Source organism: Microplitis demolitor, chromosome 7 (assembly GCF_026212275.2).
Source record: "Microplitis demolitor isolate Queensland-Clemson2020A chromosome 7, iyMicDemo2.1a, whole genome shotgun sequence".
NCBI lineage: Eukaryota > Metazoa > Arthropoda > Insecta > Hymenoptera > Braconidae > Microplitis > Microplitis demolitor.
This window is the reverse complement of record NC_068551.1, coordinates 7,471,313-7,491,905: the sequence shown is the minus strand read 5'-3', so window position 1 is coordinate 7,491,905 and position 20,593 is coordinate 7,471,313. Positions and strand designations below refer to the sequence as shown.

General features: G+C 29.7%; 2 protein-coding genes across 2 annotated transcripts; one reads left to right on the top strand and one right to left on the bottom strand.

Moving 5' to 3' along the window:
• Window positions 1-5,240, bottom strand: LOC103573861 (protein obstructor-E). The gene is made up of 5 exons (XM_008553109.3): window positions 5,055-5,240; window positions 1,941-2,159; window positions 1,602-1,869; window positions 372-506; window positions 1-284 (listed from the first exon to the last, which is right to left on the bottom strand). The coding sequence occupies exons 1-5, from the start codon at window positions 5,104-5,106 to the stop codon at window positions 269-271; spliced, it is 690 nt and encodes a 229-aa protein (XP_008551331.1). The 5' UTR covers window positions 5,107-5,240; the 3' UTR covers window positions 1-268.
• Window positions 5,241-10,428: 5,188 nt separating this feature from the next.
• LOC103573860 (protein obstructor-E) lies at window positions 10,429-15,964 on the top strand. Its single transcript, XM_008553108.3, has 5 exons — window positions 10,429-10,626; window positions 13,642-13,836; window positions 13,899-14,083; window positions 14,167-14,399; window positions 15,450-15,964. Exons 1-5 carry the CDS (start codon window positions 10,581-10,583, stop codon window positions 15,484-15,486), a joined length of 696 nt encoding a protein of 231 aa, XP_008551330.1. The 5' UTR covers window positions 10,429-10,580; the 3' UTR covers window positions 15,487-15,964.
• The last annotated feature ends 4,629 nt before the right edge of the window (window positions 15,965-20,593 follow it).

Genomic DNA, 20,593 nt, shown 5'->3' with positions numbered 1-20,593 from the left:
AATAATAATTTTGATTTCGATCAGATAAAATATTTCCGAATTATAATTTTCAAATATTTTTTTTTTGAGAACCAGGTCACAAGACAGGAAAAATTTCATAGCCGATTCAAATTGTTTTATTCAAGTATATTTCTCTTCATAAACGTTTTGTAACTTCAGAAAATTGTACTTGTTAATGTCTTTGAACACGTATTCGTCGATATGTCATTCCGACTATATATATATATAAATATATATTGACATTTGCTTTGAATTTCCCGGTTATGACTTAAACGTCTTTAGCACTGTAAAAATATAAAGACATAATTAATTTTCTGATTCATTACTATATAAAAAATATATTAGACGAAAAAAATTGTAACGAATTTTACCATAATGGATATTCTTTGGGATCCATGCAACTTAACGTGACAGAGTCAAAAAGTTGTCCATCACCGCAGGTAATAAGTCTGGGATGTCCTTCAACACAAGTAATCAATCGCCCACAGTCTCCTGGAACGGCAAATCTAAAAAAAAATTGAGGTATTAAAATCTATATTGAAATATTAAAGATAAATCATTCGCTTTGAACAACTATTTTTCTTATCAATTTAATATGCTATTGAAATAGTTTTAATTATACATAACGCTGATGAAGAAGTCCGAATGAATCCGATTAACCGATTGAATCCCAAAATATGTATTATTTTAGTATTGAATTAAATTATTCAACCAATAGAAAAACTCAAACCTTATTCAATTAGATTCAATAAGAAAATAATATTTTATTTTTACAGATTGAATTTGAATAAGACTTAATCGGTCGATCGGAACGCTCTCGAGAACATTGTAATTGACTGATTAAATCCGATTAATATACAATTGAGTTCCGATCGGATTCAGTTGGAATTTTTGATCAGGGAATGGCTAGCACCTATACCAGTTGTTAATACTTCCAATGCAAATTAACATAAAATGCGAGGTGTGAAAATATTTCATTTTCCGCGATTACCTGGCCATTGATCCGAAGACAATTGATCCAAACGACAATGCATACAATATTATTAGTTACATACGTTAATATCACCGAATAAAAGATATCAGCTAAAGTCCTTCCAGAGAGTAAGTCATCGTCGGGATACATTGAAATTTTTTGGTTTGTAATGATAATGCGTAGTAACAGCGTAAGATCAGAGTCGTTTTTTAATAATGGACGTGATGTGCGATGGTAATGTGCCTTTTTTTCAAATATTTTGTGCGTGTGTGTAATTACAATAGTATGGCAACGCATGTTTGTAATGGTACTGAAAAAATTATCTGGTGAAATGAATTAACACCAGAATTCAGTACTCCAAGGATAAACTACCACCGAATTCTATATCGTTTAATTAATTGATACTCAATCAGTTGCGTCTCAAGTCAATTATCGTTGGATAAATTGTCGACGAATCACTTATCACTCGGAGTAAATATCAGTCGATGAATTATCACTAGGATCAATTGTTTTCGGTTCATCGACCCTGACACCATTTTTCGCTCATTAGGTTAATAGCGTGGGGAATAAATTTAAAATACAATTGACAAGTCTTTATTTATTTATTTAGTTTACTTGATAAAATTACCTTGGGAAGGGCCAAAATTTAGCTGCAGTTGTGTGTTTGGGAACTTTTTGAGGACATTTAAAACCAACTACAGCTTCTGGATTACAATACGGAATTAATTGATCTGGCCAGATACAAGTGTGGCTCTTGTCATCCCAAACAAGACCAGGTGTACATGATTCATGATGAGGTTCACCGTAGATGCATTTAATATACGTAGTGCTGCAAGAATCACTGTCTGCATATAGCCCAAATTGATATTCACATCCTGGGGAACTAATTGGGGTCGCTTAAAAAGAAATAATTCTTTAATACATTTTGGATAATTGTTTTTCTAATAAGAAATAATGTACTACATACGATCAGCTTTACGTCCTTTGCAATCGACAGCCCAGTAATAGTTACAGTGATGGTGTACTGCGCCGTGCCCATCGAAGAGAAGACCATTTTCACAGTGCTCGAGAGTTAGAGTTCCATTAGTGCAAAGGAAAAAAGAAGCACAATCTTCTGGATGAGGATAAGCTTGTTCTCCATATTCTTCAGGGCAATGGGGAAGTCCATGAAGAGATGCACAATGAACTAGAAATAATCATACAAGTAAAGAGTACTGGTTAGCAATTAGATTCAAATTTAAATTCCTTTAAATAAATCATACTTGATTCAATATACTAATATAATAATGAGTTATGACAAAATGATTTACAGGTGAGCTGCATATGAATTAATACTTATCGAAAAGATCTATGGCTTCTTCTTGAGTTTTCGAGATCTTAGTAGTTAGGAATTTAAAAAAAAAAAATTTTTTTTATTTGAATTTATGTATGCCACGTTTAATATTTGAGCATTAAACTCGAATTTACTTTTGAAAATTTTTCAAAAGTGGATTGTATATAAGACATAGAGTAGCGCTCAAAAGTCTTTTGATAAAGGTATTTATTTCATTTATTAAGAGCAAACAAAAAACACAAAAATCTTTAAGTTATATTATTGAATGATATTCAACGTTCTACAGAATACCCAGATAGCAAAATGACGTCTCGATGAGTTCTGAATTAGTTCCTATTTATGATTTAGACGTCTTATCAACATCTTAAAGAAGTTTTAAGAAGTTCTCAAGTGTTGAATGAGCGAACTAGCAAACTCAGTAAGACGTCTTTCAAAAGAGTTCTCAAAGAATTCTTTTCTCTGACTTCGCAAATAAGACTTCAGTATGAATTTACCATGACGTCTTTAAAGAGCTCCTAGTTTTGACTTCATAAAGAAGTTTAAAAAAGAATACATTAAGACGTCACAAAACTGTTGTCTTATTTATGGAGTCTTCAAAAACTCTTAAGTAAGAGTTCTTAAAAATGACACTTTTGATTTGATTGATCTGATAATCTTTGAGTCGCTAAAATAATTAAAAAAAAATTTTTTTAATTTACATGCATGGCCATGTATGGTCATATATGGCCATGTATAATTCATTTTTCACGGGTTAACTCGGTCTGACTTACATATGCAACGTGTTTTTTAACTCATGGAACACTGTTTATAAATTATCATTCGACTGTAAAAAGACTATGCAAAAACTATCTATAAACGGTTATAAAACGACTTAATAACAATGTGTAATGACAGAAATTTTAATGATAGTTTTATGACATTTTTACCATTTTGCACTGTAAAAAGAATAAGCGACCTTTTTTGTCTTCAGCAAACTAAAAAATCTTTTATTAACTTTGCTTATAATAATTGGTATTTTTAATCACAGTTATAAGGATATATAATTAGTCGTTAATACTTATAATGTATACTGAAAAAAAAACAACTACTTTTCTCATGTCCGCATAGTAACTATTACACGAAAAGATTGGAACCCGACTGGTTACTGTTCTGCTCCCGACTCAGTACGGTGCTGGAAAAAAATGCTCGATTGTGGTGCAGCGCCACACTGATTACTGTGCGGGACCTAACTGAGTCGTGTGCGCGTATCACTCCGTCAGGTCTCGCACAGTAATCAGTGTGGCGCTGCACCTTAATCGAGCATTTTTTTCCGGCACCGTACTGAGTCGGGTGCAGAACAGTAACCAGTCAGGTTCTAATCTTTCTGTATACTACTTTGACATCAGAAAAGTTCTTAATATGTCAATGTAGGGAAATTTCCCATTGTAATATATGAAAAAATACTATGTATTCAATAAAAAAGCGGCTGAGGCAGCCGTTCGGCACGCGCGTGGCTCGGGCGATCACTGAAGTTAAGTAGCATCGAGCATGATCACTACTTGGCTGGGTGACCGTTTAGCCACACGTCGGGTTCGAACGAAGGACTCTGATCGCTAGGCGCGGGATGAAGATCCAGTGATCGGTAAAATGGGAATTTTATCGATCACTGGAGCTTCACCCAAACCGAACTGTACTGGCTAGGTTTTCTCTGTGGTTTCCCTAGCCACTGCACCTCCATTGCACAAGGGAGGTTGCAGGGTATCACCGTAATGATGCAGTACAGTATAAGCACAAGTCGGGCCACAGCCGCACAACGAAAGGCAGAGGAGGAGAAGTAAAGCAGTTTGCGATATAAAGGCAAAAAGTGTAAAAGGCCGTAATTGCAGCTATATACTAGAAAACAATTAAAAAAAGTTACTATGTATTCAATCAACAAATAATTGAATTTCTATTTATATCAACTGTTTTTGAACTGTTACTTTACCGTAAGGTACTACTTACACTCTGAATGCTAACAGAAATTTTTCATTCTAACAACTGCCCATTAAATGTTTCCTTATTAATTTTTTATTTTTTGAAAATGGTTTGGATGAAGTATTAGAAATGTATACTAACGATTTTAAAAAACTTTAATTTCAAGAAAAGAACCACTATAAAATCGTTTGACTTCGGTTTTATTATTTATATAAAAACGATTTATTATTTGCACATTACAACCCTGAATAAATTTTATTTTTAAAATCAAAAGACTTTCAGTAAATAGTAAGAGTATTTAAACCGTTAATAAATCATTTTTTTCTTCAATGAGGATATAATCTTCATGTTCTTGGTGATATCAATGATATAAATTTTTATTATTCAATAATTATTGTTCTAAACTGCTATATCTGATCTACGTATATATTATATGTCATAGCACTTAGAAAGCTTAGGCTTTAAAGTCAAATAAAATAAATTAAAAAAATAATCCACAAAGAATTCTGTTCTATGGAATATTAAAATATTTTATAATGCACATATTAATCGAGTTCATCTCTTAATATTTAAAAAATATATCAACTATACTAAAGCATATGGATGTAGTTGATAGCAGTATTGTTAACTAAGATTTCTCCAAAACGATTATTCTTTGGAACGAAAAAATTATGTGATGTTTATTCTTCGTTATGCACCACTTAATTTTAGAGTTTAATCTTTTCCAACGGGAAGACATATGTTGTATAATTTATGGGTGAAATAATGTATTAAATCTTTTAAGATTATACTTACCAATTGAAAGAATTGTTGCTAATACGCAAAAGCTAAATATATTTTTGAACATGCTTTAATAATTACTTGACAACTAACAAAGTATGATTCGTTACCACTGAATTAAGAGAAAATAAATAAATCGTTAGTACCTCAGTTTTTGACCTCGAGAAACTTTACATTCCTTTCACTTGCGACTGAACGAAACGATCACTTTTTTCAATAATTTACTCCCCTCTTAGTTGACATTTCATGTCTTTTTCTATTATACAAATAGAATTTCTGTTAAGATATTACGTACTGTTCGTAATTTTAGAATACAATTTAATTAAGATGTATGGAAAGTCATTAGAAACTAATATAAACTCATAATGAGTTTAAAAAACGCAAGTAATAATAAAATTTTATTATTATTGTTACCTAATATTGTGCTACCGATTTTGTATACTCTGTATATTATCTTGCCTTATGGCCCTCAAGGGGCATGGGTTCTCTGACCAAATAAAATTACATTACAATACATTATTAATATTCTTAATTATTATTTTATGTTGATCGGCTGTATACAACTTGTTACATAATACAACTATAAATATCAGGAAAACATAATAATAATAATAATAATAATAATAATAATAATAATAATAATAATAATAATAATAATAATAATAATAATAATAATAATAATATAATAATAATATAATATAATAATATTGGCGTCTTAGGAGGGATGAAGTAGACTTTTGTGTCTGTACTGGCTAAAATACCAACTGTAATTCTTGGATCCCTTCGTCTTCTAAGGCAACGAAACTTGGCTTGCAGCCAACTTGATGAAATAAAATAATAGCTGAATTATAGAAGATTTCTTAGAGGACCAGTTTTGCCCTAAATTTTAATTTTTTATTTTTGGAGCATATTGATTACGTGTACTATAGAAGAAGACTAAGAAAAGTAAAAAGAATAAAAAAAAATCAAATATTAAAATTATTTTTTGGAGGACTCATTTTGGCCCAATTTTACAGATTTTCAATTTTAAATAGACGCGGCATATTGAGACCATAAAGCATGGTAAGGGACTAGAAAGAAGTAAAACAAGTGAGAACCACTGAGCATATAAGCTCTTTTTTCTTAGGGGGTCCATTTGCCCCCCCCCCTTGCCCTTACATCATGACATTATTTAATATTAATGGTTACTCGAATAATTTTTCTTGAAAAAAAAAAACAAAAAGTACGTTTCTTATAAAAAAAATCGATTCGTTAACCTTTCGAAGAGAGCCCTGTTAAGAAAATTTCATAGAATTCAATATAGTTTCTCATAAATTCCCATAGAGATTTTATAAGATTGAATGAGCTCTATGAGAAGTGCTATAGTTAAGTATAGGGTTTTATACATACAGCTATAAGAATCTATCGGATTTTTTAAGCAGGGATTTTTTAAGCAAACTTTTGGACCAAAAATTTATCTTGGTCCTAGAAACTTTTTTTTTCATTCATGACGTTTATTTTGTGAAGCAAGAAAATTTTCCTAGGACCAAAAAACCTTTTTTTCGTTCAAAAGATTTGATTTTTTGGAGTGAGATGACTTATTTTTAGCCAAGAAACTGTTTTTTAGTCAAAAACTTTTTTTGTTTTTATTTAAAAAATTAATTTTTTGGAACAAGAGAATTTGTTGTCTTGAACCAAAAAAAAATTTTTTTGAATCAAGTATTTTTCTTGAATGAAGAAGAAAAGTGATGAAGACAATACTTTTCTGGATCCAAGTTAACTGTTTTTTCTGTGTATGACTGTGAATTACTAAAATCTCTCGATAACGTGAAGTATCGGCTTATTAATATTCCGAACATAATATGGACGTGAATATATTCAATTTGTATTTATCTGAGTGTTTGCATGATTACAAATGAATTCATTGGGTGTAATAACATGGGGCATACTAGTGCCACTCAGGCATTTAGTGCGTTATAATACTGAAACTTTAATGCTCTATTAAATGTTTCATGTCATTTGAAAAAGATCTTTCTCTGAGTAAAATTATCAACTAATCCTATATTGAATAAACTCTGTTTTATAGAATTTCTTTTTCAAACGAAAATTTTTATATGTTGTCCTCGTTAATTGGAAAGTGATTGCCACGACTCTCAAAATGTTAAAATGTAGCTGTCACATAAGAAGACAGATTTCTTTTTAAGTTGGCTGTAAGGTTTTATATTTCTTAATACAAAAAAAAAAAAAGTTGAAATTTGATTCGTCATATTCTCAAAGTAAAGTTCAGTGTCTATAAATAAATGATTTTAATTATCATCAGTAATTCTTATTCAAATAGCAAGTACTGCCTCGCTTAAGAATTCTTGTAGACTCTTATCCAAACATATATCTACTTATCCATGCATATTTCTATATATCCTTATATATTGCTACAAAAATTTATTAGTTTTATGAAAGGAATGAGCATCAATGGCAATTTTTTCATAGTATAGCTCTTACTTTAAGAGCATTTTTAAGAATTAAAGTTCTTATAATTAGTTCTCTTTTATCTTTATCATTATCAAAAATATTTTGTAATATACTTTTGTAAAGGCTTTGAATGTCAACAAAAAATGAAGTTCACTTTTCGTTGACATTTAAGTTCAACAAATTAATATTTTTTTAACTTCACTTTTCGTTGCTATTTAAAGCCCGGTAACTTTTTCCCAGTTCATTTGACGTATATAATGCATCAGCACTTTTTTTTAAAGAATTTCAATCCCTACGAAATTATGCTAGGCGGAATTTAAAAGAAAAATTTTTTTCAGTCTTAATAATGAAAAACTAAAATTAAAAATTTTCGCGGGTATTTTAAATGGGAAAGGGGACCCCCCTCCGTGATAGCTCAATTTCAAAGATATCTAGCGGAAATTTGGTGAGGATTTTTTTTATAATATAAAGTAACTTTTGAGGCCATAAGACGTTAAAAAAAATTATTTGTTTTTTTTTGGGACACCCTCATATTTATACATTCGGTTGAAAAATTTTTATATAATTGTATAAAATTTTTAAATTGACCGCATTCATAAATGTTATATTACAAACTTTTTTCAAAGTCTTGGAAATAGACTAACAAGACTAAAAGCGGAATGACAGCTTAAAAATTTTTAAGTTTAACAATGAATTATTGTAAAAAACTGAGACATAAAATCAAAAAAATGTTGGTTAAGTTCAAGAAATTTTAACTTGTATTTTTTTTTAATTTGCCAACCCTGATTAAGAAAAAGTATTAGAAAGTATTTGACAGGATTCAAAAGGATTAAAATTTTAATACTTTCAAATCCTGCTAAATACTGTAAATCCTAAAATTTCAATCCTTTTGAATCCTGTCAAATTCTTTTTTTTTTAATCAGGGAAAAGAAGTGATTATCGCCCCGCTATTAGTGGTTATACCGCTATTGATCTCTTTACCCTATAAACAAGAATATAATTGAATACAATAAAAATAACATAAACAATCATTTACTGATGTCTTCGATTTTCTTAAGTTTATTTGTATCTAAATAAAGACAATCAATTTCGTCATTCCAATGTGTGATTTTGCAAAGAGATTAACAGATCAGACTTCGAATCCAAAGGATTTCTTTTCTTTCATGACAGTTATTATAAATGTATATAATTTTATAAAATTATCTATAACTATATAAAATTAGATCAAACCTAAACTCATATCTAATTTTATGTAAGGATTTATATAAAATTTTATATAATTATATATAATTTTTTCCCGGGATGGATATTTTCGATACACATGATCAAAATGAAGGTTTGTGGTATGCTTGTATTGGCAACACAAGTCGTGGGTTATGACGCATTCTCAACATCTCTACGAAAACGACTACACACATCATTTTTGCACGAGTGAAGCGAGTCTCTTCCCAGAGAGTTTTCGTCGTCGGGAATTGCAGGAAATTTTCCGTTTGTAGTGTCAATGCTCTCTAAAAATGAATCAGTGACATTCACTTCGAGTTAGTGAATATTCACTGGGAACCAGCTATAAGTATATCACTGGTTGAATTAGTGGTACTTATAGCTGTAGAAACAGTGACTATCCAATCAAATCATTATTCGTAGTGAATTTCACTACTTCATTTTTAGAGGGTATAATAACGGCGTCAAATTATATTCGTTTTCGAAGAGTGGGGGTAAAAACCGACGACGACTTACGCTATGGGAGGACTTCAGGTGTAGGCAGTCGTTCTCATTGATAATGTAACATAACATAAGACTAATGTTGACAATACAGGTATACCGGATTTCTCGTTCTAATCATACGTGTCGAACATTATTTTTTATAACGACGGGGTTTTAAAGTTCAATATCGAGAGAAAGGCCTATTTTACTCACACCACACGATGCTCGAATGTTGAACTTTAAACGCAGGGGTCATAAAAAATACTTATTTGCAAAAAAATAATATTTTTAAATTTATTATAGTAAAATTTCATATTTTTAAAGTTTTTTCTTTCGATAGGATTTTTTCCTTGGGAATAAAAAAACTCGTAAAAAGAAACCAGTTTTTTAGTAATAACTTTTTTGCAAATTGAGATTTCATACAATACCAGAGCTCGAAAAAAACGTCTTTTCATTCCCTACAAGAAGACATGCACTTCTATGTAAAAATATCAATAATTGTTATAGTTCTGACTAATTTTTTGCAAATTTGCGTTTTTGACTTTAAAAATTTATAACTTTAGAAGTATCAAAAATTAAGATTTGAAATTCAGTACACAGTTTCTCGATTCCTAGATTCTTTCTCTTTAAAATAAGAGTTTAGTTAACCTGATCCTATAAATATTTTTCATGTCAAAGCCGTTTATTTACGCGGTCACTCCATGAAACGCGTTTTTGGTCCATAAAAAATAGTTGCACAGGATTATTTTTCAATAACAACTTTTCTTTTTGTTATTGATATTGTTTAAAAGAACCTCACGGAATTCTGAATTCTTTTAAATTTTTCGACCTCAACATGTATCTGAAATCCTTATTAGACTATACTTCTTGAAGCGACAGATGTAAGAGAAAGTGCAAGAAGCGAGAGTAGATTTGCATATATACATATGAACGCATCATGACCTGAGTATGCTATAATATTATATTTGTGTACAGTGACGAAGATGATAGGAATAATGCATTTACAATTTAATACATCGGAGAATTCAAATTTTTTTTTTAAATTTTAATGCTCTTATTAAGGTTAATGTAAGAATAATACTGTAACTTAGGATTGGATGCTTTTCTAAAAGAGAGATCAACGGATTGATGAAGTAAAAGTTAGTGCGTTATCATGTATTTCGTTGAACGTATAATGTTGGTTTTCGATACCTATTGATGGTGAAAGTGTGAAAAAGATGACTTAGTGGGAGTGTTTCAGATATACTGGTTGGGAAGTCAACGATGTCGGCAGTCTCTTGTCCGATCACGTAAAAACATATGCTTTAACTAATATTATTGTAGTGCTGCAAATTAACGAGAATAAAGACATTTTTCATTTAATTAAATCTCAAATTTTATTCATCGAAAATGATTAAAATCTTCATCATCAGCGTTTCTATTTTCTCTGTTTGTTGTAAGTATTGAAAATCAAATCTTCAATAATAAGTTTTTAGTGAACAAAGTAGTCTTATAATGATTCCATTCTCCATCTTTGATAGAGCTTAAAAAGTATTAGATATAGATTTAAGTGATTGCTATAGATTATTACAAGACATTATTTAGAACTATTAATAGTGCAAGATGTTTTTAATTACATATGAATGCATGTAATAGTTTCTAATTAATGTAGCGCAAATAGTAAAATATATTATATATTAATTTAAAGCTCATAATAGCGTCTTGAATAATATTTGGGTCTACTACCATTAGTTTGTACTTGACTCAGAGAATACTCAATATCAGTGAAATCTTGATTTTGAAAAAATATCCGCAGACGAAGTCTGAAGCGAATTTCTCATTTTTATATCATTAACCAACAGTATTCTTGTATCATTATTCAATACAGTTTTCTAGAAATATGATATAACGCATTAACACTTTTTTTGCCAGTATTTATTCGCCCGGTAAATCAAAACCAAATATTGAAATAATAAGCAATAAAAATTTTCTGTATTTCCTATTTACTCCATCACGATTACAAAAACACAAATTTATGTATTTCAAGTAATGACCATAGAAATCAAGCAGAAAAATGCTTGAAAAAAAAAAGAATTAAGTATATGACGGCTTGTTTTTGAACTCCTATAACAATAAATAATTAGAAAATAATAGTAGAAAACAAAAACTTAAAACTTATTACATCAGTTTTAATATTGTCCTTGTAGCAATTATAAAAGTCACTTTATTAAAGAGTTGTCTAAGAAAGAGGCCATAGAAAAAAAGTTTTTGAAGTAAAACTTCTTTGGGCGCGGCTGAGGGATGATTGAATGCTTTGTACGAGGAAAGTTTAACGCAAGCGTAACAGTTATAGTCTACACTTTTCAAACATTTACGCTGTATGTATGTAGGCATGTGAACTATACACAAGTATACACGCTGCTACGCTAAGTGTAAAAGCAGCAACTGAGTATAGTATAGTATTAAATATGTACATTAAACTTATACATTTGTACGATTTTCAGACATTATATAATATATTTAAATTAATTTCTCCACTGAGAGAAAAAAATATATATTTAAAAGAAAAAATGATTGAATCAAGTATCTTAGTTATTTACATAGTGCAAAGAAATTATTTTCTTCAATCAAGTAAAATAATTACTTCATTCAAGGATTTGATTTACTTGCTTAATACGAAGAAAAAAAATTCATTTTCTCAGAAAAATATCATCAGACATACCTTTTTTTTGTCTAATATTGTTCAGATTAGTTTTGTTTCTTAAACATTTTTTTTATGAATAAATAATTTTACCCAACCGAAGATTGGAACCTAGACTAATGGCGCGAGACATATGACCGATGACGCTCAGCCACGGTGGCTTATTGGAAGTCATGTTTTTAATAAACTTTTGAGTTACCCGGGAAGAAATTTATTCATAAAATTATACTACTGAAATTTCGGAAACTTTTATAAAAGTTTATAAAATTGTACATAACTGTTATCGAGATGCCAAGGAATTATTTGTACTCTCTAAATCTGAAACAGTGGCTATTCACTGTTTCACAGCTATGAGTATACCAAGTGGTATACTCATAGCTGTGAAATCGTGTATATAGGCTGTTTTGCAGTGGTTGTCACTGTTTCAGATTTAGAGAGTATAAAATTTTATATATATTTTAATGAAATTTCATAATAATGCATGAAGTTTTATAAAATTTAAAAAAAACTTATGAAATTTAATCAGAAACCATAAGATAATTCTATGAAATTTCATAAAATTTTATAAAATTTCATAAAATCTTATATAACCTCATGAAATTTTATAAAATATTATTAAATTCTATAAAACTTCATGTGATTTTACAAAATTGAAGTTTTAGCCTTGCACAAAATGTTATGGGATTCTATGAAAACCATCTCATGGTTTCTAAAAAGTTTTTATAAATATTTGAAAAACTTTTATAAAACTTTACACAATTGTATGAAATTTCATTAAATTTTACATAATTTCATTTAATTTAGAATATATAAAAAAGTTTATATTAATACATTTAAAACATTCCAAAAATTTTCAGGAAATTTTATACAATTTTATGAAAATTATCTTATGGTTTTTGATAAAATTTCATAATACTTTATAAAATTTTATAAATTTACAAAATTTCATATCGATAGCTCCTTGGGATCTTCATTACAATTATGTAAAACTTTATAAATTTTTTTTCGAAATTTTATCTACTTTTACAAAATTTTTAGAAATTTTATAAAATTTCATTAAATTTTATAGAAATTATTTTATGGTTTCAATTAAAATTTCCTAAATTTTTTTCATTCCATAAATTCTTATAAAATTATATATAATTCTATAAAATTCAATGAAATTTCATGAAAATATTCTCTCTCGGGCTATTATTTGTTATATACTTTATTATAAAATTATCACTTTCTCCAAAATTATATAAAATCTCATAAAATCTTATAAATATGTTAAATTTAGTATGAAAGTTAAAAACTCCATAGTTCGATAAATATACTATTTGTTCATACGCGATCACTTACGTGGGTCGGCGCAGTAGATAGCAGCAAGGACTTCGAATTGAGAGGAAGTAGGTTCGAGCCCAGTAGTCACCGGGATTTTGTCATCAATAAAAAATATAATTAGTCTGCCTCAGTAATGCTTTCATCTATTATATCAATATGTAAGATCTAGTTGAAATTTTTTTTCGTGAATATTCGTTGAGCTCTTGGTAGTATTGAGATTCTGAGCTGCTGTTTCGGGTCAATTTCTTTTTTTTACCTGAATAAGTTTCAAAAATGTATGACTTTCTCAATTTTGTCGAAAATTGACAGCCTTTACTGTATTGAAAACATTTTCGAGCTAATATTTTAGGAGATTATATTCAACGATTCGATCGTTTCATGAATTTAACTTATGATTTTATAGATTCGATAAATAAGTATTTCTTAGCGACTTATTTAATATTTCAGATGGGGCTTATACTTGTCCGAAAAAAGATGGTCAGTATGAAGATCCTGTGCAATGTGATAAATACTACCAGTGCGAAGATGGTGTAGCAAAAGAAAAGTTCTGCCCTGATGGCCTTGTATTCGATCCATTGAATCGTAAAATTAATAAATGTGACCATGTCTTTAACGTGGATTGTGGGGACCGTCTTGAATTACGTGAGAAAACTTTATTTATTATCAAAAGTTCTATGTTACAACTTCTGACTTTATGATTTTAGAACCTCCTCAGCCAACTAAAAAATGCCCAAGGAAAAATGGCTTCTTTGCCCATCCAGATCCTACAGTTTGCAATGTTTTTTACAATTGTATTGATGGAGAATCAGTAGAGATTACCTGTACAACTGGACTTCACTTTGATGAATTTACTGGCACTTGTGTATGGCCGGACAGCGCTGGACGTGAGGTCAATATTCAGCTCTATCTATAATCGTTTTATCGTGTCTTGCAACTGAAGAAAGGCAAAATCAAACTTCTTTTATTTTTTAGGGATGTGGAGCAGTAGGCAAAAAACTTAAAGATGGTTTTGAATGTCCAAAAGATCGACAAGTCGATACTAGAGGCCAGGTTGTTGACCACCCGAAATATGCTCATCCCAACGACTGCCAAAAATTTTACGTTTGCTTAAATGGTGATACTCCACGTGAGCAAGGTTGTAGCGATGGAACTGTATACAACGAAGAACAACAAAGATGTGATGCACCAGAAAATGTATTAGGATGGTAAGATAATACTAGCTTATATTACATGTGGACTAAAGAGCGAATCATTTGACAATCATGTTGCCACGACATAAGCGTAAGTCTTCGGATAATAGGTGACGGTACCTGATGCATTTACATATGAGGATGAGTGCGGTGGTCACCTATGGCTCATAGCGACCACCCCACTCGTCCTCATATGTCAATGTACCATAACCTCAAAGCGAATGGTGTAATCAGGATTTTCATGTTCGCTTCTCAGTCCACCTGTAGAATACATTGTTCTTTGCACACTCTGCTCTGAAAGTTCAATTTTCGAGAAGTAAAAAATCGAAATTTTATTTTAAATCAAATTTTTCAAGGATATTAAGTTGTCTGTCGTATACGATACATGAGCGACAAGAAGTAATGCGTTGTAGCAATGTGCGGTGGCGTTTCAATCCCTGGCAGATCTGAATTAGGGTAATTTACCGAATTTAGCCATCATTTAACGTAAAATACGATATTTTTACGGCAAATTAGTCGCAATTTACGGTATTTTACAGTGACTTACGGTTAAAATCGGGTAATTGACCGTAATCTGCGGTATTTTTTTTCCGTAAGTACCGCGTGCTTTTTGATTTTTACCGTTTTAACAGCCCAATACTTCAATTTACGATAAAATACCGCGAGCTTGTCGTGATTCTTCGATAAATTACTGTTCTGATAAATACTCTAATTTTGCCGTAAAATACCTACGTTTACCGTAAATTACGGTAATTACCGTAATTCCGATCCACCAACCTCGCTTCAAGTACAATTACGTCATTAATTATAGAGAGCAAAATTCAATAAAATCACGGGTCGTGACATCGCATTACTACGTCAGTGCAGTAAAGTTGAAGCTGTAAAATTATAGAATATTTAACGCAGAAGCACAGTTAAGTAAAATGGATGAGGAAGGCTGAATATATTTGGCGCTTTCGACACGACACAGCGCTTGGAAATTGAACTTTCAGAGCAAGTGTTAGAAAAAATAATTTTCTAGTAAAGCTCTAAAATTAATAAAATTAATTTCTATGCTGTTTTTAGTGAGGATTGGTATAAAAATGAAGAGAAACAATCTTAAACATATATTTAATGTTCATCTGCTACCGACTGATATTTTGCATTTTTAATATTATTATCATCGACTTAGATTCATAGCACCCAAATCCATTCAACAGTGTCAATGACATTTTGCTCATATTATTTTCATTTCTTTTCTGAAGATAAATAAAATAAGTTCATCAAAGATAAATTTCTTGTAATTAATATCCTTACAAATGATGTCATAGACGAAAGAGATTTTAAAAAGAAAGAAAGGAAAAAAAACCCTATGACAAAAAATTGGTCTTCTTAAGGATATTATTTTGGTTGGATCTTACAACTTAAAATATTTCAATGTGAAATATTTATGTGCGGTATCAATTTTCCGGGAATTTATAACCGGTAATGATAAAATACCTATCATGAATCGACAATATAAAATCGATGAATGATTATAATCTAAGATTAAATATAAATAAATATTAATTGATTATCTTAAATAAAAGTATTAAACCACATGTGCAAGAGATATTTTATTTTATTATTAGTTGATAATGAAATTGAAATAATGACTGTATACTACAATAAAGTATCAACAAATGCTTGATGAAAGTTTCAATTTATGATTAAGTAATGAAATCATAATAATATATTTTATATTTCTATACTGTTATTCACTTCCTGTACGTCGTACTCAACCTCAATAACTACGCTTACCTCTACCGCACAGCCAATAAGGGTAAGTGTATAGTCATCGAGAAGGAGTATTATTAGTTAAAACACTTACACTAACACGTATCAGTTTTGGGTCTTACCAGCGCGAGAAACAAAATAATTGGCATTTTTATCTCGCTGTTATTTTAGAATATACGATGCTAGCATCGCAATTTTTCTTATTAATTATTGCAGTGGTGGACTATACTTTCATTAGCGTCAGTTTTCAAATGTCTTATTTTAAAATTTACTACACTACTTGTAGAAATTAAGGGATATAAAAAAAAAAAAAATTGGAAATTTTTTAGCAATTTTCAACATGCTGTAACTTGGAGAAAAATGGTCGTACAGCAAAAACAAAAAAAGAAAAATGTAGCTTTTAATTTCTAGTTTTCAGATCTAGACTCAAAATTTTTTATGATGCACGGTTCCGGAGTAATCTTCAGAGAACGACCGCAAAAAAAATTTTCCACATTTTTTCTCGTCTTAAAAAAAAGTCTATGGGCTTCAATAAATTTTTGTTTAAGTAATCTAATCTTGATGCTGAATTAGGTAATTTAATGCCCTTCAATTTGTTGCCCTCAAAAAGTCTCTACGACCATTTGGCGCGCAGTTATTGTTGATCAAAGCAAAAAAGTCCATTTCGACTTTGACAATTAATAACTCGAGACATATTGATCGTACAGAAAATTAAAGTAGGGTTTTGCAAACTGCAAAACATCCTCTATAAAATGAGAATAGTGGCTTTTGATAAAAAATTTTTATTTCGAAGCGACAATGTTGATTTCAAAAAAAGGTAAAAATCCGCATATTTAAGGATATTTGGAATTCTTAGTGTAACTCTGGATATAATGGATGAACGAAGGATACTGTCAGTTTTTTTTTCCAACTTTTTCTTTTTTAGTGCTCCGAAGTTTTAAATTTTATCGTTATCGTCAAAAAATGCATAATGAGCGATTCTTTGGTTTTAAATAATTTCTTCAATGTCAAAAGGATTTTATTAGCGACAAACCTTATTTCTTTGATCAAAAATATTAATTATTGAAAAAAATTTCAAAAAATTAATTTTTTTCGCACAAATTGATTTTTTCGATATTTTTCTTCCTTATCATTTTCGCAATGCTTCTGACGTCAAGAAAATCAAATTCTGAAGTTCGGATCTGAAAACTAGAGACTTGAAGCTACTTGAATTTGCTTTTTTTTTTTTTGCTGTACGACCATTTTTCCCCGAGTTCCAGCATGTTGGAAATCTCTTAAAAATTTACAATTGTTGTATATTCCTTCATTTTTGCGAGTAGTGTAGTAAATTTAAAAATGACACATTTGAAAATTGACGCTAATGAAAGTATAATCCACGATTATGATGTTAGGATCGTAAATTTCAGAGGAATTTTTCTTTCCGTGTATGCATGTGTGTGAGTATGTAAAAATTTTATAAATTTTGAACAGATGAACTGATTTAAATCTTTAAGGTGACAACCGAAGCGGTTTCTTAATTCCTAAGTGCTGTGCGAAATCGAGCTCGATCAGTACAGTACGTTTCGAGTTATTTTAAAAACAAAATTTTTTGGAAAATATATATATTTTTTAAATAACTTTTAGTATACTTGATTAATTGCGTTAAAAATCTAATCAGCTCTAAAGCTCTCTAAGCCACGCGTCGAATGCCGCCTCAACCATTAACATCGAATTAATTGTTTAGAAGATATCGTTGTTGAAAGAATTTTAAGTAAGCTCAAAAATTTTTTTTCTAATAAACTTAAAAGTCACAAAACTGATTGATTCTAATAATGTTTTAGCGTTAAAAGCTGATAAATTGCATTGAATGCCTCCTCAAACATCAAAATCGGTTAACTAGCTAGTTCAATTGCGATTTACTTCATTTTCCTTTAGTAACGCATATTGTAATTCCTCATATGTTCTAAAACTCATACGGACCCTTCAGCTTCATAGTGTTTGATGATCGCTACATAAATTATTGCAATTGGTTCATTCGTTTAAATAAAATTATCATCAAAAACTTAGAAAAGCCAATGTTTCTAACTCTTTTTTCTGGATGTTTCATATGTATACTCGCTGGCTTGGTTAACAGTTCACGTAACTCCCTATCTTGATCATTCATAATAATTTCTGTCTAAAAATATTGAATTTATCAATCATAATTGTCAGAAAAACTTTAAAAAAATGATCCTTATTGATTATTTTTAATTTCTCGAATTCTCGGAGATAAATACGAAACGTCATTTCTTTCAAACAATATATATAGTCAATTTTGTCAGCTTTGAATTGTTTTGGATCGTGTTTGAATTATTCCAAATTAGAATTCTGAATCAGGGATGTTTTCGAGCTCCGTGAGCTTGAAAACAGTGGGAAGTTTCGGGCTGCCCGTAGGGTCAACGATTTTTCAGATTTTTCTTTATAATATACTAATGATTGAAAAGAATCTGGCAGATTTTTTAAATTATAACAAAATGACGTAGCAACTTCACTTACACACATATCGACTGTCAAAGTAATTAACATTTCCAACCTAAAAACGTCGAATTTAAAATAAAGAATTCCGCTTACATCTCAAAATTGTTGGTTTTTATCTTTAACAACTCACCGATATTTTGAAACGATTAAATAATTCTTTAGCTGTCTAATCTATTTCATTATTTTTTTTTATTGAAGAGGTGCAAATCTGATGATCAAAATAATGCAAAAATTCTATAAATTTTTTTTCGAATGATGAAAAATAAAGTGGTTGCTATCAAAATGCCAAATGTCTCCACTATGCCAGTTTTAAGAAATACATTTTTAAAATTCGGTAATGAACACGGCCGTAAATGAATAAAAAATTTTAAATTCATCTAGCTTATCAAAATAATACTCTTGTTATGGAATTCCAGACAATAAATAAAAAAAATGGTTCAACACATTAATACGTTTGTTAAGTGTTATGATTTGGACGACTGATTCAACATTTTAAAGAATAAGCCTTTAGATATATATGTATTCAAACTGTGTACACATCCGAAATAATTTCGAAAATTAAACTTTTTTAATCGTACACCCTGATTAAAAATACTCATTGAAAAGTATTGAAAAAGATGAGAATTGAATACTTTCGAATAAATCTTATTCCACAAGGTTATCATCTGAAGATAAAATTAATACTTTTCAATTATATTGAATCTAAAAATAATATAAGAATTTTTAAACTTCCAAAGAATTAAACAAGATTCAAATAAATTGATATTTTTAATCTTTCTGAACCCTCGTCAATAACAAAAAAGTTTCGAATTTTAGGATTAAGTGTAGCATTGAAAAAAATTCGAATAAATTGACAGCTTTCAATTTTTCTGAATCTTTCTCAATACCAAAACAGTTCCATAATTCGTGTTAAGAGTTGAAGTAAAATAAATTAAGAGAATGAAACAGATGATTTTCAAATGAACCGTTTTCATAGATAAAGGTCCAAATAATTTAATAAAATATGTCATTCGATGCGTAAAGTTATTATTTATCGAATGAAATGTTTCCGGTTCGGAAATTTCAGCTTATACCTGAGAACGGCTCATTTGAAATTTCCATTTGCTAATGTAAGTGCAACAAGGACCGTTTCGTTTGTTCACATGTGTGTGAGAAAGAGAATATATGGCAAACCCTCTTAAAATGAATTCATATTTTCGAATCTTTCTGAATCTTTTTCTAAAATGATGAAAGATTGAATTCTTTTCAATACTTTTGAATTACATTATAAGAATTAGAAAGTATTCAAATGATCGAAATTTCAATTCTATTTAATATTTTTCGAAATCTCCGTATGGATTGAAATAATTTTCAATACTTTTCAAGGAGTATTTTTCATCAGGGCAGATAGTACATTTTAGTTATTTCTATTCAAACCAACAATTATCCCTTCATGAAAACGAAATTTTTTTGTGAAATAAATTCTCATCTTTAGAAAAAAATTATAAGACTTGCCACAAGATCAGGCAAATCGCTCGTTCCACTTCAAATTAATTTTTGAGGGTCTTCCATTATTTATTACAAAGAAAAATTATTTTTATTAAAAAGCTGAGAATTATTTCCACAAAATTGTACTGTATATTTTTATAATATTTTTATTCAAAAAAAGTTAGAAAAAAAATGCACGAATTTAAAAAATCATTGCTACACAAGTTCTTTATATTGAAAAGTCTAATCTACAGCCAGTGATAATTTTTACGCAAAAAATAACTACAAAATTTGAGAAAGATATGCGAGGGTCACACTTAAAAAAAAATAATTATTTGGTGAAAGGATCTATATATAGATCTATATTAAATATAGAATCGAAGTAAATAGTCTGAAGGACAGTTAAGGTCAAGAGTGACCTTCCGAAGGATCGCAAGTCCTTGAATATACCTGTCATGCAGCTTTCATTATTGCATTTCACATTTTGCAGG